At 40.9% G+C, this 26,769-nt stretch overlaps 3 protein-coding genes across 4 annotated transcripts; 1 reads left to right on the forward strand and 2 right to left on the reverse strand.

The window, feature by feature from the left end:
- The first annotated feature begins 377 nt into the window (after positions 1 to 377).
- necap1 (NECAP endocytosis associated 1) lies at positions 378 to 6,184 on the forward strand. Its single transcript, XM_029665485.2, has 8 exons — positions 378 to 630; positions 1,485 to 1,585; positions 1,741 to 1,845; positions 2,087 to 2,168; positions 2,415 to 2,523; positions 2,697 to 2,844; positions 3,068 to 3,164; positions 4,850 to 6,184. Exons 1-8 carry the CDS (start codon positions 536 to 538, stop codon positions 4,902 to 4,904), a joined length of 792 nt encoding a protein of 263 aa, XP_029521345.1. The 5' UTR covers positions 378 to 535; the 3' UTR covers positions 4,905 to 6,184.
- A 12,066-nt stretch (positions 6,185 to 18,250) lies between these two features.
- Positions 18,251 to 21,585, reverse strand: LOC115132751 (serine/threonine-protein kinase SBK1-like). Of its 2 annotated transcripts, XM_029665488.2 has the most exons (4): positions 20,493 to 21,584; positions 19,927 to 20,071; positions 19,613 to 19,815; positions 18,251 to 19,474 (listed from the first exon to the last, which is right to left on the reverse strand). In XM_029665488.2, the coding sequence occupies exons 1-4, from the start codon at positions 20,496 to 20,498 to the stop codon at positions 18,623 to 18,625; spliced, it is 1,206 nt and encodes a 401-aa protein (XP_029521348.1). In that variant the 5' UTR covers positions 20,499 to 21,584; the 3' UTR covers positions 18,251 to 18,622. The 2 variants fall into 2 exon arrangements, with proteins under 2 accessions (XP_029521348.1, XP_029521347.1); XM_029665487.2 differs by having other exon boundaries at positions 19,613 to 20,071; positions 20,493 to 21,585.
- A 519-nt stretch (positions 21,586 to 22,104) lies between these two features.
- Positions 22,105 to 26,685, reverse strand: il11b (interleukin 11b). The gene is made up of 4 exons (XM_029665489.2): positions 26,403 to 26,685; positions 25,992 to 26,087; positions 23,091 to 23,261; positions 22,105 to 22,823 (listed from the first exon to the last, which is right to left on the reverse strand). Exons 1-4 carry the CDS (start codon positions 26,448 to 26,450, stop codon positions 22,659 to 22,661), a joined length of 480 nt encoding a protein of 159 aa, XP_029521349.1. The 5' UTR covers positions 26,451 to 26,685; the 3' UTR covers positions 22,105 to 22,658.
- Positions 26,686 to 26,769: the final 84 nt, after the last annotated feature.

The raw sequence follows: 26,769 nt of genomic DNA on the forward strand, positions 1-26,769 counted from the left end.
TACATTTTGAATGCTTAGCTGGACAAGAAAATGTTCAAAATCATGCACTTATCAACAGAACATCCCTGGTCATCTCTACTGCTTATGATCTGGTGAACTCACTAAACACACATGCTTCATTTGTAAATGATGTCTAAATGTTGGAGTGTTTGTCTAAATGTTGACACCTGGTTTACTTAATATAAGGAATTTGAAATGATTTATACTTGAACTTTTGATACTTAAGTATATTTTAGCAATTACATGTGCTTTTGATACTTAAGTATATTTTACTTAGAGGGTGACTTTTACTTGTGGTGTCTACTTTTACTCAATTATGACAATTGGGTACTTTTCCCACCACTAATTAATGGAAGGGGTATGCTGCCTTATAACATTGGGGGATGTGCTCAGGGAATGCATCCTGGAACACAAACTCCGCTCTTGAATCCCCGTCACGTCATCACCGTCTCGTGGCTTGTGACTGTGTAGGCCACTCGCAAAAACCCGAAAGGACCGATAAATACGACACACATCATCAATTTATTTGACATAAATGGCGGCCGAAGGCGAATATGAGTCAATCCTGTGCGTTAAACCTGACATCAATGTTTATCGCATACCACCGAGGGCTACAAATCGTGGATACAGGTAAATGCAAAGGGTTGGCCCATTTTTGGGGTGTTGGACTAAAAGCGCGGTGCGGGTGGTTCTATCTGTGGTCAGAGTGCTGCATTGTGTGTGTGCGCGCCTATATCTGTCTGTTTGCTCAGAGGATGTTTAACGCTGTCGTTGTGTGTCTAATATTTGTTTTGCGTAGGCCTATGAGTCATTAATTATTCTGCCCCATTGGCAATATTGATGTTACACTTGCAAAGCTGGCATTATCAGTGCGGAGGAATCGAAAGTGAATGGCATGCTATGTCTATTTACGTGTGTTGTTTATCACCATAGTTTACCCAGAAAATGTATTGGTGTAATGCATTGACCGCAATTGTTATATGAAGGTATATAGGTGATAAATAGGCCCATATCCTTTTGCCAAGGCTAGCAATCATTCTACAACAGTCTTATTGTGACAGTAACATTTTATTACAGAATTGCTCAAATAATGAAACCATTGTCTATTAAGGACAACTGAAACAAGCAGTGCCAGCTGCCAGGGAGGATAACAAGTAGTTTCAGCAGACTACTGTTTTCAATCTGGCCTATATGTGTGTTAACTGTAGGCTAAATGGTTTTAATTGAGATTCTCTAAGACTGTAGATGATCTGATATGCTATTAATTGGGATTTGTGATCTTCATAATAGTCTTGCTTCAGCCTTCAGGCCTTATAAGAACAAGACAATTGGGTCAATTCAGAATTATCTCCATATTACACAGTACTATTTGTTTAAAAAGCTGTCTGAGAACAGTTTTTAAATAGGCACTGTTTACTGACCTTATGATGTACTTCCTGTTTTGCTCTGTTGTTGGCTACCTCTGACCTGGGTATTAACTGTAGGGCAGCAGACTGGAAGCTGGATGTGCCCGATTGGTCAGGGCGCATGCGGATCACGGCGAAGGGCAAAGTGGCCTACATCAAACTGGAAGACAAGGTCTCAGGTGAGAGAGTGATGAAACTGTGTGTGTGTTGCACAGCTGCCCCTTTGTCCCAGCACTGCTCATTAGGAACCCGTTCGATGTAGCCAGGAAATAGAACTTCATACAGCTTATCTGTGTGGAATATTATTATGTTGTTTTCTCCTCCCATCCTGCAGGGGAGCTGTTCGCCCAAGCCCCTGTCACAGAGTATCCCGGCATCGCAGTTGAAACCGTAAGCGACTCCAGTCGCTACTTTGTCCTGCGAATACAGGATGACAATGGTGTGTATGTATATATGAGTGAAAGCCCCTCCCTGTGCGTTCATAGATGTCAGACTTTTACACCGGTCATATAGTGTTATGTCAGCTTCCTTTAGCAGGTTATAGTACTTTCATCCATCTATGTCAACGTCATGTCTTGGATCGCATTCAAATTTGTCAGCTCTCCTCAAATGTCAATTCACAATACACTGTCAGATCCATGCCTATGCACTCATACAGCTATGTCAACCTACTCTCTCAGGCCGCAGTGCGTTCATTGGTGTTGGATTCGGGGACAGAGGGGACTCTTTTGATTTCAACGTGTCTTTGCAGGACCACTTTAAGTAAGTGATGGAAGGGGTCACTCCAGGGACCGTGTGACTGTTAAGGCACTCAAACACTGGTGCTTCACCATTTCCCACTTATAACAAACACACCTACTGTGGTCTGTCTGCAGCATAAGCTGCCAGCCAAAACTAAGTGTCATTGAGTACGCTTGTTCCAGATATTGCACTTTCCAAAACAGCTGATGTGACATTACTTTTTCCAGTGTCAGGGCACATTAAGTTGATTTTGTGTGTGTCTCACAGGTGGGTGAAACAAGAGAATGAGATCAGCAAAAACCCTCAGGGGGCAGCTTCGGGACCAAAGCTAGACTTTGGATTTAAAGAAGGACAAACCATCACCCTTAATATTGGGGTAAAGACCTGGAACAATTCAACTAGATCATTCTTATAGAAATTGTATAACAAAATTATAGCCTGTGACCCTGGGGTTTGTTTGGGATTTGCCATTTAATTTTTCACCAACACCCAATATTCCTTAACTGTTCCAATTTCAATATTTTTCCTATCATCCTTTCTCTCTACCAGCAAGGCAAAAAAAGAGATAAGCCACGCTCACAGGGGGCAGGTGGGTCTGGTCTCCTTCCACCGCCACCAAAAGGCAAGATGGCTCCTCCTCCTTCCTCTACCTTCTCCAATCACAACACAGTGCCTCAAACAGGAGGCCCAGAGATCGGTACAGCAGTTAAAACTCTCAATATAGCCTTGATTAACTTTTCTCTATAGCTAAATAAAGCTTTAATTTGGTAGCTTTGGTTGTTTATTCTTTCTCTCTCAATTCAAAGGGGCTTTATTGGCATGGGAAACATATGTTAACATTGTTTATTTCACTTGCTTTGACAATCACAAATTAACAGTTGCCATTGAACACACAAAAGGGTCTCTTTTTCTCTCTCTAGGCAGTTTGCTAGATCTGGACAGTAGTAACTCCAACACTGTGGTCCAATCATCTCATCCCAGCACTGCTCTTTGGGGAGACTTCTCCACTCCTGCAAGGTAACTTGTTACAACTGTCTGTGATGAGCTTATTTTAGCCTTTTGTTTTGTTATGCTATGACATACTGATATACAATACCAGTCAAAAGTTTGGACACACCTATTTATTCCAGGGTTTTCTTTATTTTTACTATTTTATACATAATAGAATAATAGTGAAGACAAACTATGAAATAACACACATGGAATCATGAAGTAAACAAAAAAGTGTTAAACAAATCAAAAATATATTTGAGATTCTTCAAAGTAGCCAGCCTTTGCCTTGATGACAGCTTTGCATGCTCCTGGCATTCTCTCAACCAGATTCACGAAGTTGTCATCTGGACTGCGTTTCAATTTCCTTAATGCGTTTGAGCCAATCAGTTGTGTTGTGACAAGGTAGGGGTGGTATACAGAAGACAGCCCTATTTGGTAAAAGACCAAGTCCATATTATGGCAAGAACAGCTCAAATAATCAAAGAGAAATGACAGTCCAGCATTACTTTAAGACATGAAGGTCAGTCAATACGGAAGATGTAAAGAATTTTGAACGTTTCTTCAAGTGCAGTTGCAAAAACCATCAAGCACCATGATGAAACTGCCTCTCATGAGGACCGAGACAGGAAAGGAAGACCGTTACCTCTGTTGCAGATGAGTTCATTAGAGTTACCAGCCTCAGAAATCGACAATTAACTACACCTCAGATTGCAGACCAAATAAATGCTTCACAGAGTTCAAGTAACAGACATCTCAAGATCAACTGTTCAGAGGAGACATAATCAGACCTTCATGATTGAATTGCTGCAAAGAAACCACTACTAAAGGACCCCAATAAGAGGAAGAGACTTGCTTTGGCCAAGAAACACGTGCAATGGACATTAGACCGACGAAAATCTGTTCTTTGGTCTGATGTATCCAAATTTGAGATTTTTGGTTCCAACCTCTGTCTTTGTGAGATGCAGAGTAAGACGGATGACCTCCGCATGTGTGGTTCCCACAGTGAAGCATGGAGGAGGAGGTGTGATGGTGTGGGTGTGCTTTGCTTGTGACACTGTCTGTGAAATATTTAGAATTCAAGGCACACTTAACCAGCATGGCTACCACAGCATTCTGCAAAGATACGCCATCCCATCTGGTTTGCGCTTAGTGGGACCATCATTTGTTTTTCAACAGGACATTGACCCAACACACCTCCAGGCTGTGTAAGGGCTATTTGAGGGAGAGTGATGGAGTGCTGCATCAGATGACCTGGCATCCACAGTCACCCGACCTCAACCCAATTGAGAGAGTTTGGGATGTGTTGGACTGCAGAGGGAAGTAAAAGCAGTCAACAAGTGCTCAGCATATGTGGGAACTCCTTCAAAACTGTTGGAAAAGCATTCCAGTTGACTACCTCATGAAGCTGGTTGAGAGAATGCCGAAAGTGTGCAAAGCTGCCATCAAGGCAAAGGGTGGCTACTTTGAATAATCTAAAATATGTTTTGATTGAACATATTTTGGTTACTATATGATTCCATATGTGTTATTTCGTAGTTTTGATGTCTTCACTATTATACTACAATGTAGAAAATAGTACAAATAAAGAAAAACCCTTGAACGAGTAGGTGTGTCCAAACTTGTGACTGGTACTGTACATGCTTGATATTCTGTAACACCGGTATTGCTATGAGTCAATCAGCATGTAAAAATTGTATCTTTATCTTCAGTTCTCTCCACCCAACATCGCGACAACAGCACACTCTGAATTGGGGCCAGTTTTGAGTCCACGTCACGGCATGTTTTTTTTATTTGATTCCATCGCTGAACGCACCGCCTCCCTCTGTCACTACAATACAACAGAAAACTGTCCAAGAGGCAAGGAACACCATGCACTTCTAGAATGCCTTTATCAAAACTATGAATGAGTGTAGGCTTTAATCTCCTCCCAAAGTACAAAATAATAATGAAGTCATATTTTGGATAATAATGCAAATCTATTGCACATATTCAATGTTTGGGCATATGAGATTTATGGTAGGTCTTCAATACCGCCTAAGGGCTATGATGATAGGATCTTCAATTTCTTGTTATCACAGGAATAGGAGCAATATTACAGTACTGCTTTTTACCCAGAAACAGTGCCCTCTTGTTAATGTTTACCTAATCATCACGACATGCTTGATTTATAGAGGGCAACACATAGGGAGACGTCCTTTCCCATATGGTTTTCTTCTGATCATAATAGGGAAAAGATTTGTAGTAATTAATTGCTAGGACAGTAGCTCAATTCCGTTTTCTCCTCTGTGCATTTGTTCTCTCCCCCTCAAGGATTTAAACGCATTGGATTAGTGTATGCATTGGCTGGAGGGAGTCTACCATATTCCTTATGATTGCATACAAACGATAGGCGATTTTTGGGAGAACGGGGAGAAACGGAGTAGAGCTCATATTGATGAATGTATCTGTTACCATTGTACTGACCACCTCACACACTGGGCCTTTTTGAAGAGAGAAGAGCATGTATCTGTGTTTACTTTGTGGAGGACTTGACAGAGCACTCTACAGTCCATTTGTAGGTAGGTAGTTGTGATGTAGTGTACATTGGATGAAAAATGGGTTAAAATGCATACTTGTAATGAAAAGAATGACAAGTAAATCGGTATAAAACGAATATGCTCAAAAGTGCTATTCAATGATTCATTTGTCTGTTTATGAAATAAGTAGCCTGGGGTGCTAGATCTGTGTTTGTCTATTCCTTTATCAATAGCCAATGCACAAACCAATCTGGCATCCAGGCTGTGAACTATGATGATTGTCTAACACTGTAATTTGACGAATGTATGACAACTCCAGCTATTGTTGGGGAGGATGTGCTGCTGTTTATGGATGAATGCCGTTGGAAGTGAATGACTGAAGTTGCCTCATGTCAATAGTGTTTGTTTACCTTCCCCAGAACATGGTTTCACATGGCTCTGTCACTGGATGCGTACTTATGATTTATTGCCTTGGTCCTCGTTACTCATCATGACATGTGAAAGTGGCAATAAAAACCTTCAAAAGGAGTCGTGTGTCTTTGTGTGTCTAATGGATGATGCATGGTAGAAAAAATCTGACGTTCATTCAGCTTTGAGGGTAAAAAACGTTTGCGAGTTAGATTTAGTATTTTGTCATTATTTCATGAGAATGTTCGACGAAGGGTGTTTTCTTGCCTTAAAGTTTTCCTATATTTTCTACATTGTAGAACAAAGTGAAGACATCAACTATAAAAGAACTCATAGGGAATTATGTTGTAACCAAAAAAGTATTAAATTCTTCAAAATATAAAAATATATTTTGATTTGTTTAACGTAGTCATCTGTTGCCTTGATGACAGCTTTGCAGACTCTTGGCATTCTCTCAACCAGCTTAATGAGTTTGTCACCTGGAATGTATTTCAATCGACAGGTGTGCTCTAAGTTAATTTGTGGAATTTCTTTCCTTCTTAATGCGTTTGAGCCAATCAGTTGAGTTGTGACATGGTAGGGGTGGTATACAGAAGACAGCCCTATTTGGTAAAAGACCAAGTCCATATTATGGCAAAAACAGCTCAAATTAGCAGAGAGAAATGACAGTCCATTACTTTAAGACACGAAGGTCAGTCAATCAGGAAAATGTAAAGAACTTTGAACGTTTCTTCAAGTGCAGTTGCAAAAACCATCAAGTGCTAAGATGAAACTGGCTTTCGTGAGGACCGCCACAGGAAGGGAAGACCCAAAGTTACCTCTGCTACAGAGGATGAGTTCATTAGAGTTACCAGCCTCAGGTATTGCAGCCCAAATAAATGCTTCAGAGTTCAAGTAACAAACACATCTCAACCTCAACTGTTGAGAGGAGACTGTGAATCAGGCCTTCATTGTCAAAACCCCTACTAAAGGACACCAATAAGAAGAACAGACTTGCTTGGGCCAAGAAACACAAGCAATGGACACTATACTGGTGGATATCTATCCTTTGGTCTGATGAGTCCAAATTTGAGATTTTTGGTTCCAACCTCGGAGTCTTTGTAAGACGCAGAGTAGGTGAACGGATGATCTCCGTATGTGTGGTTCCCACCATGGAGAATGGAGGAGGAGGAGTGGGGGTGCTTTGCTGGTGACACTCAGTGATTTATTTAGAATTCAAGGCACACTGAACCCGCATGGCTAACACCGCATTCTGCAGCGACATGCCATCCCATCTGATTTGCACTTAGTGGGACTATCAATTGTTTTTCAACAGGACAATGACCCAACACACCTCCAGGCTGTGTAAGTGCTATTTGACCAAGAGGGAGAGGACCTGGTCTTCACAATCACCTGACCTCAACCCAATTGAAATGGTTTGGGATGAGTTGGACCACAGAGTGAAGGAAAAGCAGCCAACAAGTGCTCAGCATATATGGGAACCTCTTCAAGACTGTTGAAAAGCATTCCAGGTGAAGTTGGTTGAGAGAATGCCAAAAGTGTCCAAAGCCATCAAGGCAAAGGGTGGCGACTTTGAAGAATCTAAAATCAAAAATATATTTTGATTTGTTTAACACTTTTTTGGTTACTACATGATTCCTTATGTGTTATTTCATAGTTTTGAGTTCTTCACTATTGTTCTACAATGTAGAAAATAGTGCAAATAAATAAAAACCCTTGAACGAGTAGGTGTGTCCAAGCTTTTGACTGCTACTGTATGTCAAAGGTGTTAGATAACATGGCTTCCCAAAATACATTCCAAAAATGCGGATATTAATTTTTCAAGTTTTACATTTACATCCCTATATCCCCTGACAGGGAAAAAGTATGTCAAATAGTTGTTGTGGCTGTCAACCTTTACCACTAGGGGGACAGCCCAACACTGATCACTACAGAGCCACTTTGAATTGCTTTGTACATGCTCTGTTTTTACAGTGGTGGAAAAAGTGCCCAATTGTCATACTTGAGTAAAAGTAAAGATACGTTTAATAGAAAATGACTCAAGTAAAAGTGAAAGTCACCCAGTAAAATACTACTTGAGTAGAAGTATCTGATTTTAAATATACTTAAGTAACAAAAGTAAATGTAATTGATCAAATGTACTTAACTATCATAAGTAAAAGTATAAATCCTTTCAAATTCCGTATATTATTTATGGATAGCCAGGGGCACACTCCAAACACTCAGACATCATTTACAAACGAAGCATTGGTGTTTAGGCAGTCCGCCAGATCAGGTAGTAGGGATGGCCTGGCATGTTCTCTTGACAAGTGTGTGAATTGGACCATTTTCCTGTCCTGCTAATCATTCAAAATGTAACAAGTATTTTTGGGTGTCAGGGAAAATGTATGGAGTAAAAAGTACATTATTTTCTTTGAGGAATGTAGTGAAGTAAAAGTAAATTAGTAAAGTACAAATACAAAAAAAACTCCATAAGTAGTACTCTAAAGTATTTTTAGTTAAGTACTTACACCACTGTGCTTTTAACTTGCCACCCCAGCCTCAATATATCTACTCACACCTATATACTGTACACGTGACATGAAGGTTAACACAGGCCCACGCCGATTCCCTCATTGAACTACCTCACATTATCTAAAGCACGAAAGGTTGAGAAGTTAAAGGCCCAGTGCAGTCAACGGGACTTTTTGGGGTTTTATGTACATATATTTCCACACTGTTTTAATAGGAGGAGTTTTTGGCCTTCTAAGGTGACATCACCATGCGGTAAATTTTGTTACTAGGCCAATAAGAAACAGAGTTCCAAACCTCAAAGCCAATAACAGCTCATTTTCAGTTCCCCACTCAAACCACCCCTAGACAGTCCTAGCAAAATGCTTGAGAAATTGCTATTTGCTAAGAACATGTTTTTGTCCTTCAGACATTTGAGAAATGGACATCTATCTCAAAGAAAAGCAAAATCAACATATTTCTTGAATTGTGTGTCGGAGACTGGTGGTAATCAAGCCAACTTCCGAAAAGTGGTCAAATCCTTCAAACAAAACTCCACCCCGTTGTAATTGCCCAGCAGGTTTTGAAAGCATCTGGTCCCATACTAGACAAAATGGAAATTTGTAGTGCTTTTAATAACCATTTTGTGTCAGCTAGCCATCTGTTTGAAAGGATAATCTATGTCAATGTATCTCATTCCACTAGAGGGAGTCCTTTAGTCACATCAGATTGTAGTTTTACTTAACTAGGCAAGTCAGTTAAGAACAAATTCTTATTTACAATGACAGCCTTGGAACAGTGGGTTAACTACCTTGTTCAGGGGCAGAACAACAAATGTGTACCTCGTCAGCTCGGGGATTCAACCTAGCAACCTTTCGGTTACTGGCCCAACACTCTTAACCACTAGGCTACCTGCCGCCCCCACATACTTTATTTTCATTTCAACCATTTGATTTCTATGATGTAATGTTTATGCAGGAGATGATTCACTTGACCTCTTCTTACTACAGCTCTCTGCCCCGCTCCTCGTTGAACCTCTGACCTGTGTTTTTGTAACTTGACAAATTGCTACTGGTGTTATCCCTAAGATTTGGAAAGATTTGGATCAACTCCCAGCTAAGAACTTTTTCAACTTCTCAATCTATTCTACATTTCCACTAGTCTGGTTTAAGACCTGGACATAGCACTGTTTCAGCCACTATGCTTGTTTCAGCTGATGGGTTAAATTGCCTAGATCATAAAAATCGTTGTGCTGCCTTATTTAGAGGCCGTTCCAAGGCCTTCGACACAGTTGACCATTCCCTACTCATTCAAAAACAGTCTGAAATGGGCCTAGATAAGGAGTCTTGCAAATGGTTTTAAGAACTATTTGACAGACAATGTGTGCTTTCGGATGGTGATTTAAAACTTGTTGATTTAAAACTTTTACATAATGCAGGCAAACTAAATATATGTTGTTCCCTAATTCACAGGGAAATATCTGACATGGGATTCACTCATTGGATGATTGGTTCTCTTATCGAGCGGGGTCCCGGCTATGCATATCTGGGCGTTTGGATTGATAAGATCTAACATTTGAAAAAATGTACACAGATGAGCTAAGATTTAAGATGGGCTTATTTTTGAGATCTTTTAGATCTTACCTCTCTACGAACAGCAGGAAGCTGTCACGGATCCCTCCGGAACATTCATTACGCAAAATGGATTCCCTGCTGCCGATAGAGCAGTTTAAAACTCTTGTTAAATGAGTTTACTGAAGCGTGCAATTGTTTCAATGTATTGTTATAACTTGTTGTAATAACCTGATGTATTTATAGCTGTCTGATAGTTTCTTAATCATTTTGTTGATGTAATTTTGTCAGGCACCATTGTAAATGAGACACTGGTCTTAGTTGGGTTGCCCTGAATAAATAGAAGAAAATATAAATTGTATTATTTGATATTAAAATAAAATAGCTGCATTGGACCTTTCAATAGACCTGACACATTCGCCACAAATACCAAGTTGGCACAACAGGGTCAGGGGGACATGGGCACAGGGAACATCATGTGAAGAACACAGTGGACAGACAGATTGATAAGACTGTGACAAGCCAGGCAGAGGCTGGAAGTCAATGAAGAGAAGGAGTGGGGGAGAGAGAGGGGGAGAGAGAAAGAGGTGGGGGTGAGAGGGGGTTAGCGTGACTCCATGACTGGTTGCTGGTGACATGACCTAGACAGACGAGAAGGAAGAGTGAGGGAGAGGTGAGGAACAGGGGGTCAGTGCATGATCTCTCCGTGGCTGGTCGCTTTTAGCATTGCTGACAGAGAAAACGAAGGAAGGAGATGGATGGATAGTGATAGTAATGAGAGAGATGGAAAAAGGAGAGGAGGTACAGTCTCAATGACTTCCACTGAGCCTCATCTATCTCGCTCTATTCCCCCATCTGTCCCCATCCGTCCCAGGATATCGTTCAACTGATCAATTGGCAACACGTGGCTCATACACATACACTCATAGTTCTGAGGAACGGGACTAGCAATGCTATTAGTCTGTCAATGCTTTGAAGATGACGTACTGTGAAAATACCAAGAGGGTCTGGACCAAGCTCAGTGTCATATATCCTTACATTTTTCACATTCAAGGGATAACTTAGCCAAATTGGAAATTAGCAGATTTGTTTCCTTAGTCTACTGGCTGTATGTACAAGAAAAGACTGCAATCCACACGTTGGTTATGTTCAACTAGCCACTGCCACCAGCTGTTAATATGAGCATTTTCTAACCAAAACCCATATACAGTGGGGCAAAAAAAGTATTTAGTCAGCCACCAATTGTGCAAGTTCTCCCACTTAAAAAGATGAGAGAGGCCTGTAATTTTCATCATAGGTACACTTCAACTATAACAGCCAAAATTAGAAAAATCACATGGTAGGATTTTTAATGAATTTATTTGCAAATTATGGTGGAAAATAAGTATTTGGTCACCTACAAACAAGCAAGATTTCTGGCTCTCACAGACATGTAACTTCTTCTTTAAGAGGCACCTCTGTCCTCCACTCGTTACCTGTATTAATGGCACCTGTTAGAACTTGTTATCAGTGTAAAAGACACCTGTCCACAACCTCAAACAGTCACACTCCAAACTCCACTATGGCCAAGACCAAAGAGCTGTCAAAGGACACCAGAAACAAAATTGTAGACCTGCACCAGGCTGGGAAGACTGAATCTGCAATAGGTAAGCAACTTGGTTTGAAGAAATCAACTGTGGGAGCAATTATTAGGAAATGGAAGACATACAAGACCACTGATAATCTCCCTCGATCTGGGGCTCCACGCAAGATCTCACCCAGTGGGGACAAAATTATCACAAGAACGGTGAGCAAAAATCCCAGAACCACACGGGGGGACCTAGTGAATGACCTGCAGAGAGCTGGGACCAAAATAACAAAGCCTACCATCAGTAACACACTACGCCGCCAGGGACTCAAATCCTGCAGTGCCAAACGTGTCCCCCTGCTTAAGCCAGTACATGTCCAGGCCCATCTGAAGTTTGCTAGAGAGCATTTGGATGATCCAGAAGAAGATTGGGAGAATGTCATATGGTCAGATGAAACCAAAATATAACTTTTTGGTAAAAACTCAACTCATCGTGTTTGGAGGACAAAGAATGCTGAGTTGCATCCAAAGAACACCATACCTACTGTGAAGCATGGGGGTGGAAACATCATGCTCTGGGGCTGTTTTTCTGCAAAGGGACCAGGGCGACTGATCCGTGTAAAGGAAAGAATGAATGGGGCCATGTATCGTGAGATTTTGAGTGAAAACCTCCTTCCATCAGCAAGGGCATTGAAGATGAAACGTGGCTGGGTCTTTCAGCATGACAATGATCCCAAACACACTGCCCGGGCATGAAGGAGTGGCTTCGTAAGAAGCATTTCAAGGTCCTGGAGTGGCCTAGCCAGTCTCCAGATCTCAACCCCATAGAAAATCTTTGGAGGGAGTTGAAAGTCCATGTTGCCCAGCAACAGCCCCAAAACATCACTGCTCTAGAGGAGATCTGCATGGAGGAATGGGCCGAAATACCAGCAACAGTGTGTGAAAACCTTGTGAAGACTTACAGAAAACGTTTGACCTCTGTCATTGCCAACAAAGGGTATATAACAAAGTATTGAGATAAACTTTTGTTATTGACCAAATACTTATTTTCCACCATAATTTGCAAATAAATTCATTAAAAATCCTACAATGTGATTTTCTGGATTTTTTTTTTCATCATTTTGTCTGTGTACCTATGATGAAAATTACAGGCCTCTCTCATCTTTTTAAGTGGGAGAACTTGCACAATTGGTGGCTGACTAAATACTTTTCTGCCCCACTGTAAGTAAATGTCCCCCATTGGTATGCTTTAAATTTCATGCCCAAATCATCCAAAATAAACTTCATTTGAGCTACACAATCCCTTTCAGAGATGATTTGGACATGATATTTGAAGCATGCTAACTTCATTATCCTACATTAGAAAATGCTAAAATTAGTGGTTGGTGGCAGTGGTTAGTTGTGGCAGAGGACGGGATGTTGCTCTCAAAACACAATTTAATATGATGTTTCCATCGACTTGGTGGTTGTCGATTCCGAAAAACAATTTTTGGATAAATGTGCTGTATTTCACTTTAGGTATTAGATTTCGGTGTTTTAAGTGTTACCATAGAGCCTCATTAATTCTGAAAATATATCTGAAACATCTTTCAAACACTTCAATCCAACTCATATTATAAAAGTATCCTTTTCAGGAGGACGTGACTGAATAGCATCTTTGAAATGTCACTTTATCTATTTCAAATTATATTTAAGAGTTATGACATTTGTATACAAGCACATGAGATTCTAGTTCTGATTCCAATGCTCTCATGTCCTACATCCATAATTTTTTTTAAAGTTGCCTCACAAACACAGGTCTGGTCGAAGGCAATGTGGGGGTTCAGGTGTCAGACCGCAGAGTGCCTGACTGCGCTAGTCGTGTGCTAGGCCCAATAACAGACTTGTAGCTACTGGATGCTAATATTAACTTACCCATCAGAGACTGGCACCTTATGTAAAATTGTATGTCAACATTTAATACATATCTATGAAACTCTAAGCCAAACTACGAGACAGATCGGTTTGAATTTAGTTGGCATGCGATGTTCTGATGTTGTGGCCATGAGAAAATACATTTTAAACATACCTAAAATGCACTTTCTTGCATCTCTCTCGATCTTTCTTCCCCCCCCTCTCTCTCTCACTCTCACTCTCACTCACTCTCACACACACAAACGTTGGCGTACTTTTACAAGCACACACCATTAGTGACTCATATCAGGTGAAATGTCAGGAGTGCGCCGCGGTTGTAATAATGTATTGGAGCTGTGCAGCGATCCTTCTCAGCCCCCTCCAACCCAGCCCCCTCTCCTTCTCATGTGTAATACCCTAATGAAACTGTCCAGCCGTTAACGAGACGTAAATTAACGAGTTTTGGCCGAGTGAGTTGTAACCTGGTGTTTTTAGCCTGGCAGATGACAACTGTATTTTATCCATCCATATACATTTACTACTGGCTAGAGCACCTTTTCTGACACCATTTTCGGCCCTCGGTTTTGCTCTTAAAACCAGAGTTTTTACGCTTTGATTTACGCAAAGGACAACCCATTGTAGTGTGACCTATCTTGCATTGGGTGCTTCAACCTCAGTGTTTTACAAGGGGATCAGGAGTTGTATCGCCCAGGTCCCAACATGGAATCAGTTGTTTGTAAGGACCGGCTGTTGGTCTTTGGGATCTAATGTAGTCTATGGGTCAAGATGACTCAAACCCAATAGATGTTGAATTCTTGTACTGTTTTTTTCTAATTGGAGAAAGTGGTAAATATTGTCTTAGGTAACCATACCAAATGTAACATATCAGACTAATTTGAGTGTCCTGGATTTACATATTTGAGACCAGGTTGTATGTAAAGTGTTAGGTAAGAATGATACAACCACACGTTTTCCAGTTGTCTTGTACTGGTTGAGTTACAGTTCTATGATGTTTTGATTTGACTGGGTAATGGTTCAACATACTGTGCACGTAGATATCTTGCCACTGACCTCGCTGTCATTTCCAAGAAGTTGCGGGTGTCAAGAGAGCAAATGTATTCAAGCTAATAAATTGACTAGCCATGTAGGGTTGTACACGAAGACTTATTACAATAGTCCTAAAGAATAACTATTTTATTGACAGACTTATTGTACATGGAGTTAGTGTGATATATGCACATAAAGTGTTTACTGTTCACGTAATGTTCTATGTTCTCTATTTCTTTGTGTTTGGCCAGTGTGGTTCCCAATCAGAGGCAGCTGTCTTTCATTGTCTCTGATTGGGTATCATACTTAGGCAGCCCTTTTCCCCTCCTTCAGTGTGGGATCTTGTCTTTGTTTGAGTGCATGTAGGTTACACGGCGAAGCTGTTCGTTCGTTGTATTGTTTTTCTTGGTGGAACATTTAAATAAAAGAATGTACGCCTACGACGCTGCACCTTGGTCTCCTTCCGACGACAAACGTTACACTCATTCAATGTTTTTTCTTTATTTGTACTTTTTTTCTATATTGTATGAAATAATACATATGGAATCATGTAGTAACCAAAAAAAGTATATATATACAAAATCTATTTTATATTTGAGATTCTTCAAATACACACCCTTTGCCTGTCACTGGATGCGTACTTATGATTTATTGCCTTGGTCGTCATTACTCATCATGACATGTGAAAGTGGCAATAAAAACCTTCAAAAGGAGTCGTGTGTCTTTGTGCGTCTAATGGATGATGCATGGTAGATTTTTTTTTACGTTAATTAAGCTTTGAGGGTAAAAAAACGTTTGAGAGTTAGATTTAGTATTTAGTTATTTCATGAGAATTTTCGACGAAGGGTGTCTTTTGCCTTCAAGGTTTTTCTTTATTTTCTACATTGTAGAATAAAGTAAAGATATCAAAAAACTATGAAAGAACTCACAGGGAATTATGTAGTAACCAATTGAAGAATTTAAAATCTAAAAATACATTTAGATTTTTTAAAGTTGCCATCCGTTGCCTTGATGACAGCTTTGCACATTCTTGGCATTCTCTCAACCAGCTTCACCTGGAATGCTTTTCCAATAGTCTTGAAGGATTTCCCACATACGCTGAGCACTTGTTGGCTGCTTTTTCTTGACTCTGTGGTCCTACTCATTCTTAACCATCTCAGTTGGGTTGAGGTCGGGGGATTGTGGAGGCCAGGTCATCTGATGCAGCACTCCATCACTCTCCTTCTTGGTAAAATAGCCCTTACACAGACTGGAGGTGTGTTGGGTCATTGTTCTGTTGAAAAACAAATGGTAGTCCCACTAAGCCCAAACCAGATGGGATGACGTATCGTTGCAGAATGCTGTGGTAGCCATGCAGTGTCACCAGCAAAGCATCCCCCACACCATAACACCACCTCCGGTGGGAAATACACATGTAGAGATCATCCATTCACCCACACCGCATCTCACAAAGACACAGCGGTTGGAACCAAACATCTCCAATTTGGACTCCAAACCAAAGGACAAATTTCCACCGGTCTAATGTCCATTGCTTGTGTTTCTTGGCCCAAGCAAGTCTCTTCTTCTTATTGATGTCCTTTAGTAGTGGTTTCTTTTCAGCAATTCGACCATGATGGCCTGATTCACACAGTCTCCTCTCAACGGTTGATGTTTAGATGTGTTTGTTACTTGCATTTATTTGGGCTGCAATTTCTGAGGCTGGTAACTCTAATGAACTCATCCTCTGCAGCAGAGGTATCTCTGGGTCTTCCTTTCCTGTGGCGGTCCTCATGAGAGTCAGTTCCATCTTAGCGCTTGGTGTTTTTTGCGACTGCACTTGAAGAAACTTTCAAAGTTCTTGACATTTTCCGGATTGACTGACCTTCATCCATTAAAGTAATGATGGACTGTCATTTCTCTTTGCTTATTTGAGCTGTTCTTGACATAATATGGACTTGGTCTTTTACCAAATATGACTGTCTTCTTTATACCCCTCTACCTTGTCACAACACAACTGATTGGCTCAAACACATTAAGAAGGAAAGAAATTCCACAAATTAACTTTTAACAAGGCACACCTGTTAATTGAAATGCATTCCAGGTGCCAACCTCATGAAGCTGTTTGAGAGAATGCTAAGCTGTCATCAAGGCAAAGGAAATATCTCAAATATAAAATATATTTTTTATTTGTTTACACTTTTTTGGTCACTACATGATTCCATGTGATTTTTTTTATAGTTTTGATGTATTCGCTAATATTATACAATGTAGAAAATAGTTTTTTTTTTAAACTTGAATGTGTAGGTGACCGGTAGTGTATGTGCATTGATTCATTTTGACCGGTAGTGTATGTGCATTGATTCATTTTGACCGGTAGTGTATGTGCATTGATTCATTTTGACCGGTAGTGTATGTGCATTGATGGTATGAGAAAGAGAGCTGACAGGACTACGTGTTCATGTGTGGTTTGTTCAAGGACTTCACCCATTGCTTGTGATAATGTTGACTGAAAGTGTGTGTGAGTGGGTTAAGTGAATGCTGTGTGTGAACTGTTTGAGAACTTTGTAGGCCCACAAGTGAGAAAGGTGCAGAGTAGGGGGTTGGGGATGATGATGGTTCGTCGTGGTTAAGAAACTGCGTCCGGTCTATTTTTAAATATGTTTGTGGTGGCACCCTGGGAAGATCTCTCTGTGTGTGTTTGGTACTCTGTGTGTTAGTGTCTGTATGTGAGGGTGTGTGTTTGTATGCAGGCCTATGCATGCCGGGGTGTCGTATTATGGTTATTAAATCGTGTTCAGTTACTCGCACACCACAATGCAAATGTGTCATAACAAGCAGCCATTTTGTTCCAATCTTCTCTGGATCTTGTTTGTCATGATAAGTGAATGACAGTCACTGTGTCGTCTTGTGGAGTGAGATGGTCCCAAACACATAAGATGGCCTCCATATTTCCGTCCGTTTGCAATGGGGACGATGACGTTCTGCTGACATTGTGCATTATTATGGGATTTTGGAGCACCCTGCTGTGCAGACGAGCAGATTTATGTTGTATCATAATGCCAGTTCCTTCTATGGCAAAGGGGTATGGCTACTTGTTGAAGGCCAACTGCCTACTGCATGGAGTTCACATTATGGAGTGATAGTCATGTCCCACTAGGCACAGACGTCAGTTCAACGTCTAGTTTTGATTTACGTTTGGTTGAGTTAACCTGAATTCAACGTGAAATCAACAAAACATGTCACCATGCCATTGGATTTAGGTGAAAAGTTGGGTGAAAAAGACCAAATTCCCTTTACGTTGATGACTTGTTGCTAATCCAATCAGTTTTCCACGTTAATTCAATGTCATCACATTGCATTTCTGTTGTTGAAATGACATGGAAACATCGATGATTCAACCAGTTTCTGCCCAGTGCGGTGCTTGCAGTCGCTGTTGTTATTCTACTTTCCAAGTCCAATAATACAATCAACAAATCTGCAATCTGGTCAATTATCTTGCTTAACTTAATACAGTAGAGTAACCAGATAACTTACGGTAGAATCAACACAAAATGCAGAAGACTTTAACATTTGTAAGTATCATAGCAGTCTAGGCGAGGCAGGCCCAGGAAAACGTTGAAGTTATGAGTTTAATCCAAATGATAATTCATAATAAAATGTTTATTAGACTCAATTCCAACCACAAGAAATTATATGACATTCAGATGACATTTACATATTATTAAAAAAACATTAGAATACAGAAACACCATCATCAAGTCACACTTAGAATTTACTAGATTGAACACATCAAAATGATACTTTTAAAGTGCTTACAAGTCCCTAAAGTAGCCAATTGCAGCTGTGTCTATCCCCAAATGCTATCCAGTATCAACAATGACTTGATGGCTATTTATCTTATAGTAAGTGCAACTGTAGTGGTATTATATACTGTACAAGGTCTTTTTATGCACCAATGTGACACATCAGAGGATATGTATTGTCTTCTGGGAGGTCAAAACATTGTCTCTTTCACCTCTGAGTTTGTGAGTTCATGATCGTGTGTCGCCACTCCTTTATCCCTCTCCCCTTCCCCTCCCTCTCTTTCTCGTTGCTGATGACCTCTCGCCCTCTCATTTTCTTCTCCTCCTCCTCCTCCAGCTGTATCTTCTCCTTCACCTGCAACCAGTCTTCTCCCAGGTAGCCCAGCACATCGTCGGGCCTACCGCGAAGCCTAGGCTGCGGGTGAAGTAGTGACAGGAAAAGGGAACTGGCCAGTGGGGTGAAACAGGCAAACTGGGGGGCGACCGGAGGGGATTTTCTCTTGCTCCGATTCTGTTTGTCTTTATCCAAACTCATCATGATGTCCTCGTCTTTTCCTTCCCCCCATCGGTCTAGTTCATCGACCTGACCTTCTTGATCTTTCTGCTGGTCAAACCACTCTTTGTACTTGATGTAAGAGCGGTCGTCGGACGCTGTCTGAGTCCAGGGTAGACTGCCAGTCAGCATGGCGTAGGTGAGGATCCCCAAGGCCCAGCAGTCTGTACTGGCCTCCACCGACACCCACACCCTCTTGATCTTGCTGTCCAACCCATTTCCTCCATCTGGTTTTGAAGCAGTATTATGTCTACTATCCTCCGACTCCTTTGCTATCTCTGCCTCGGGCGTACAGTAAGCAGAACTGTACCACACACCGGGTACCTTGGTTCCCGTGGCCTTGGCCATGCCGAAGTCGCCCAGTTTGACCCAGCGGCAGGCAGCGTCGACCAGGAAGATGTTCTCGGGCTTGACGTCACGGTGGACGAAGCCCAGGGAGTGGAGGTGGGTTAGGGCACCGCACAGCTGGGAAACCACCCTCTGGACACAGTCCTCCTCCACACCCACCTGAGACATAGACATAGGCACAGTTGAACTACATTTCCCATTCTGTTAGTCACCAAAGATTCATAAGAGAACACTGACAAATGTCTCAGGGGCGTGGACGTTTTTTAAATATTTTTTTTACCATACTGTATATTATACCTCAGGGACAATGACGTCGTATAAATCACCGAAGAGGCTGGCTTGCTGGGCGAAAACGTAATGTGAGGGGGTGGAGAAGGCAATGCCCAGGGCCTTGGTCAGGGACGGGTGGGTGCAGAAGGAGAGGGAGAGGTTATACTCTCGCAAAAAGGAGAAGAGATTTGTGGAATCACGAGGAAAGAACTTCAGGGCCATTGGAGTGCCTTGGGGGAAGGAAAAGAGAGACAAGTGATTAGAACACAAGAAAGAAAGACATTCTGGAGATACGAGGCCAGGCAAACTGGGGTTAGGATTAAAACAGATCCATAGTTGACCTCTTTCCCGATGTACAGCCAACATGACCTTCCCGTACGACCCCTCCCCTAACATCTTGACCACCTGGAAGTGGTCCGAGGTCTCCAGTGATGTCAGCGACTGGGCCGTGAGATGGCACATCTCGTCCAATAGTCTCGTGGCAGCCTGCGGAGATGGGAGCATAACAGATATCTGTCATGATGCTTATCACTAAACCAGATGTAAAGACTTCCCTTTATAGCCCTATGAACGGCTTGATGCATTTATGCATGATATAAATTCTAAATTGGCGTAGTCATCAAGGAAAATACACTATTGTAACGGAGGCAATACATGCATTAAAGACTGGAACCCCCCCTTGTTTATATAACAGTGCAATAAAAGGGAATTGTCTATTAATACATTTCGGGGAAAAAAATTATGAAGTTAAACTGGATTAACTCAATTCCAGAAGAAGTCAACATCTTAGAAAACTTCGACAAATGTCTCCCTAAACCTTGATGATTATTGGCTGAATGAAACACATCGCTCCTAATTCTTTCTTTGGTTGCAGAGGAAAATGGGGTTGAGAGGATGGCTTACTTACTGTCATTTTGGCTCTGTGGTTGACTTCACACTGATATTGTGATGTTCCTCACAGACAGGTTGCAGTGAATCTGTATCCCTGCCCACATCTACCAAGTAGTGCACCTTTCAGAAATGCTTCCACAGAACATAAGCTGCACTGTAGCGCTTCCAATCACAAGGTAAAAGAGTTCCTGCTCTAGAGATCTTGTCGAATAGTTGTCCTTGTCTGTCTTTCTCGGCAAAGGCTCTTCTATCCCTGCTGTTTGTGCGTTTTGATATCTCCTCCCCTACTTTAATCATTACATTATCTTGCTCCCTCCCCTGTTCCTCACCTCCGCACACCTCCCTCATTCTCTCCCTCCTTCCGGATTCTCTGGTGAGCTGTCTGTCCCATCAGTCGAAAGCCAGCCACTCCCACTGTTGCCTTCCCTCCCTGTTGTGGAGCCCAAGGAGAGTCAATGTTTTGAATTTGATCTGTCAGTCAACAAATGAACGCCGGTGTCTATCCTGTGTCTATCCAAACACTTATCCAGACACTCTCTCATTTTCCACTCTCTCTCTCTCCCTCCACTCTTGCTGCATTTCACCTTTGAAGAGGAGCAAGAGAGGGCATGCCACTCTGACAAACCTGGTCTTGGATAACCATCTGTGTGTGACCTGTGCTTAACAAGCGGCACACACTCCATCACAGGCTTTCAAATGACTGCCTCTTTTCCTCAACTTGTCCACCTGTTTTGTGCCTCTTTCATTCCTTGTCTTTATTCTTTCTTTCTTTCTTTCTTTCTTTCTTTCTTTCTTTCTTTCTTTCTTTCTTTCTTTCTTTCTTTCTTTCTTTCTTTCTTTCTTTCTTTCTTTCTTTCTGTCTTTCTTTCTTTCTTTCTTTCTTTCTGTCTGTCTTTCTGTCTATCTTTCTTTCTTTCTGTCTTTCTGTCTGTCTTTCTGTCTGTCTTTCTGTCTGTCTGTCTGTCTTTCAGTCTGACTTTTTGTCTTTGTTTTTCTTTCTGTCTGTCTTTCGTTCTTTATTTTTTTATTAATTCTTTCTGTCTTTCTTTCTTTCTGTCTTTCTTTCTGTCTTCCTCTCCAACTCCCTCTCTCCCCTCATTTGACAAACCGAACAGCTGCAGGGGGTCACGCACCAAAACAGCTTTATAGTGCGATCCTCTCGTACCTTGGGTGCCTGCCAACTCTATTTCCTCCAGCTTGCCAACTATCCAACTTTCTCCCCCACCGCCACCCATCCGACCACCAGCTATTCTGCCCAACATCTTTTCTAACCCTTCCAGCCCCCCTTGGGGCGGATACATTTCTCCGTGCCTCGCATTACCACGCAACTTACAACTGTACTGTCACTTTAGCTGTGTTAGCAATATGTCCTCAGCGTTACATGTTCATGTGTAGCAAATGTCTGGGTGACACTTCATTTAAAGGGTACCTACTGCAGCCTGATGGTCTGGGGTTACAAGCTATGGGCCAGTCTTTCCTTCTTTTTTTTTACCATGATGCTCCTATACTGTCCGTGTCTAAGTGATGGAAGCGGGGAGAACAGTCCGTGGTGTCCCAGGTGATCTTCTTGGCCTTCCTGTGACACCTGGTGACACCTGGTCTTTATTTAGAATGATGTATAGAAATGCAGGACAACGTGGTAATATATCACTGTCTTTTTTATTTTAGATTGGTAAATCCCATGGATAATGTATTTGTATAAAAAATATGTGATGCCAGCATCGAAAATATAATAGTCTCAGATATGAGACAATTGGTTAATAAATAACTGTACATTCAGTAAATACAATACAAAACAGGGTCATAGGCTCAGTCAGATTCAGGGTTAGGGTCAGGGTTCACCCTAATTCAATCACATTCTTCAGTAACATCACTGTAATAAGGATGTTACAAATGACTGTATATTGAAGAAGATGAATTTTCATTTCAACATATAAATGAGCTAAGACCAAAGGGAGAGGTAAAAAAGCAATTGACCGTATAGAGGGCATTATGTTTGAAAGAATGACGTTACAGTTAGCTGAGTCTTAAATACTCAAGTTGAACACAATTCGCAGTCACAGTAGGTAAGCGTGCTTACCGCAGCAAAAACCTTGAGTTAAATTGAATACGATAACACTGCTTTCGAGGAAGGCATTTGTTGTTGCACAGAGTAGGAACTTAGATGGCGGGAAACTTTATGTCAAAGGCGCTGAACCTTTGACCTAAGGAGGAGCAACACTCTGGTTGACCACTGACAGTAGAATCGTAACCGCTCAGGAATCTCGTAGGAGAGGAGGGCCACATCCCAGGCTTTGAGTTGTGTTGGGAAGGAGGGGATGGAAATCTGGGGTAGTGGGCATGCAGTCTATAATGGGGGAAGAAAAGGGGTTACTCTAAAATATGACTCCTGAACATACCACAGTGAATTATCAAAATCCAAATAGCTTTTCCATGTGTGTTATATTATATAGATGTTCTTTACACACCGTGACTAAGCTAAAACGCTTGGGTACATTGAGCCTATACTCTGATCTATGGTCAGTTACATATTCCCTCACATATAGATAAGGTTTGGAATTTGAGCGCGTAAGTGATTCCTAGAACTGTACACAGAGTATATTGTGCTACCTACCTGCTGTAGTGCAGTAGAACAGAAGCTTGAGAGATTATGCAGGCCTTTAGCGACCTCTAGTGTCTTGGGAGAGACTGGCAAGCTCATATTGACTCGGGAGTCAATCATCCAGTCAACATGCAGTTTAAAGGAGATGAGATCCGTGTAAAGTTGTGAGAGGGAGTCGTTTAGCTGGGAGAGGGAAGAGAGGACGACAAGGTGTGAATTCCGAAGACTGGGGACTTGACACTGTGTTTTAAACGCTTACATCCTATTTAGTACAACGTCAAAAAAGTTTCTGAAAAGTGTTCCTGGTGAATTTATAAAGCATCGCTGAAGAATTCCTCCCAAAAGATTAAATAAACTGAGCAGTGATGAATTATGGAATACATTTATGTTGCTTTAAGTCACTACATTTATAAAACCTTGTCACTTTCAGACAACTGGCACTGTATACTGCTCCTTGCAAAAGTATTCCGACCCATTGGATTTCTTCACATTTTGTTGTCTTACAAAGTGGGATTAAAATGTATTTAATTGTCATTTTTTTGTCAACAATCTACACAAAATACTATGTAATGTCAAAATGAAAGAACAATTATACCAACAAAAACGATATGACTACAAATTAAATAACTAAAATATAGTCGTTGCATAAGTATTTAACATGTTAGGAACACCTTTGACATCGATTCTTCTTGGGTAAGTCTCATAAGAGCTTTGCACACTTGTATTGTGTAATATTTGCCCATTATTCTTTTCAAATTCCCATTTATTTTCATCCTGAAAAACTCCCCAGTCTTTGTGGATGTCAAGCATACCCATACCACGATGCAGCCACCACCATACTTGAAAATAAGGAGGCAGTTACTCAGTGATGTGTTGTTGGATTTGCCCCAAACATAATGCTTTTAATTTAGGCCAAAAAGTGTATTATTTTGCTGTGTTTTTTTTGCAGTAATAATTTAGTGCCTTGTTTTTTCAGATCACTTTCAGATCTGTATTGATTTGTGCATTATTGCTGATATATGGATTAATTGCCATTTTTCTGAAGCAAACATATCCGAAAAACATTAACCAGACAAGTCCCAATACATCTTGCACTGTTTAAGTGAATCAACTTCATTCATTGTCTGTGCATGTTTTTTTGGCGTGATATTTCACTATGTCATTTAGGTCATTATTGTAGAGTCCCTCAAATGTTGTTGATCAATGGCATCCTGGTGACATCCCTAAGCAGTTTCCTTCCTGTCCTGCAGCTCAGTTCAGAAGGACGACTGAAATCTTTAATGTGTCTGGGTGGTTTAATATATTAAACCATACATCTAATACATCTATTTTCAATGTCTGATTTGTTATTGTTACCCATATACCAATCACTGCTCTTCTTTATGAGGCTTTCGAAAAGCTCCCTGGTGTTTATCTGTGCTTGAAATTCAATACTTGACTGAAGGACATTTACAATTGTGGTAAAGGACATTTTTACAAATGAATCCAAAATGAAAAGCTGAAATGTCTTGAGACATTAGCATTAAACCCCTTTGTTATGACTAGGCTAAATAACTTCAGGAGTAAAAATGTGCTTAGCAAGTCAGATAATGAGTTGCATGGACTTAATCTGTGTGCAATAATGGTGTTTAACAAGATGTTTGAATGACCACCTCATCTCTGTACCCCACACATACAATTATCTGTAAGGTCTCTCAGTCGAGCAGTGAATCTCAAGCACAGATTCAACGACAAAGACCAGGGAGGTTTTCCAATGCCTCGCAAAGAAGGGCACCTATTAGTAGATGGGTACAAAAAAAAGCATACATTGAATATCCCTTTGAGCATGGTGAAGTTATTAATTACACTTTCGATGGTCAATACACCCAGTCACTACAAAGATACAGCCATCCTTCCTAACTCAGTTAACAGAGAGGAAGGAAACCACTCAGGGATTTCACAATGAGGCCAATGGTGATTTTAAATATTTAACTTTTTTTTCCCATACTTAACAACTTCCAGAGTTAAATGGCTGTTGTAGGAGAAAACTGAGGATGGATCAACAACATTGTAGTTATTCCACAATACTAACCTAAATGTCAGAGTGAAAACAAGGAAACCTGTAAGGAATACAAATATTCCAAAACATGCATCTTGTTTGCAACAAGGCACTAAAGTAATACTGCAAAAAATGAGGCAAAGAAATGACCTTTTTTGGTCCTGAATAAAAAGCCTTTTGTTTGGGGTAAATCCAAAACAATATATTACTGAGTACCACTCTCCATATTTTCAAGCATGGTGGAGGCTGCATCATGTTATGGATATGCTTGTCATCAGCAAGGACTAGGGAGTTTATTATGATAACAAGAAAAGGAATAGAGTTAAGCACAGGCAACGTCCTAGAAGAAAACCTGGTTCAGTCTGTTTTCCAACAGACACTGGGTGACAAATTCACTTTTCAGTAGGAAAATAACCTAAAAGGCAGGGGAAAATATATACTGGAGTTGCTACCCAAGACGACGTTGAATGTTACAGAGTGGCCTAGTTACAGTTTTGACTTAAATTGGATTGAAAATCTATGGCAAGACTTGAAAATGGCTGTCTAGCAATGATCATTAACCAACTTGACAGAGCTTGAAGAATTTTTTAAAGAATAATGGGCAAATATTGTACAATCCAGGTTTGCCAAGCTATTAGAGACTTATCTGATCAAAATATATTTGTTTTATTTTCCATTAATAAAAATAAAATAAAGTTTTTTTTCTTCCACTTTGACATTACAGACAAGAAATGACAATTACATCCATTTAATTCACACTTTGTAACACAACAAAATGTGGAAAAAGTCAAGGGATATTAATATTTTCTGAAGACACTGTAGTTATTTAGAGAGAGCATGCAATAAGGACTGGACTTGAGTAGACGCTTACATACCTTTAATGAACTGAGGTGATTGGCCGTGTGCTCCATCTCGGGAAGAGAGTCTAGATTGTACTCCGTAAGCTCCATACCGCCGAACTCACTTTCACTCTAATTTAAGAGGACATGGATAAGAGTTCAATTGGATGGCCACAGAACGAGCGTATGTTGACCAGCAATGACTAGCAATGCCTACCAAACATGACTAGCAATGCCTACCAAACATGACTAGCAATGCCTACCAAACATGACTAGCAATGCCTACCAAACATGACTAGCAATGCCTACCAAACATGACTAGCAATGCCTACCAAACATGACTAGCAATGCCTACCAAACATGACTAGCAATGCCTACCAAACATGACTAGCAATGCCTACCAAACATGACTAGCAATGCCTACCAAACTATGGTCAACTCACTCACCTGTAGATTCCTTGTCAGCATCTGCAGGCTTCTCATTTGCTGGACCATCACTGTCAGATGGGCACAGAGGGGGCACTTTTGGGTGGGGCGTGACCACGAAAGGACAAGCAGCCGGGCTAATAGCAGCAACAGGAGGAGAGACTGTGTGGAGTCCAGGCACACTGCAGAGATAAGAAATAAATCATAATTTTAGAGAGCTACATTAAATGAGGCATTGGATCAGTGTTACATTCAAGATCACAGCATTTATCAACAATTCAAAAAAGGTTTATTATTCAACAATTGCTAAGTGGTGGTACCAGACCACATAGTACCAGACCACATGGTACCAGACCACATGGTACCAGACCACATAGTACCAGACCAC

Source organism: Oncorhynchus nerka, linkage group LG7, assembly GCF_034236695.1.
Source record: "Oncorhynchus nerka isolate Pitt River linkage group LG7, Oner_Uvic_2.0, whole genome shotgun sequence".
Taxonomy (NCBI): Eukaryota; Metazoa; Chordata; class Actinopteri; order Salmoniformes; family Salmonidae; genus Oncorhynchus; species Oncorhynchus nerka.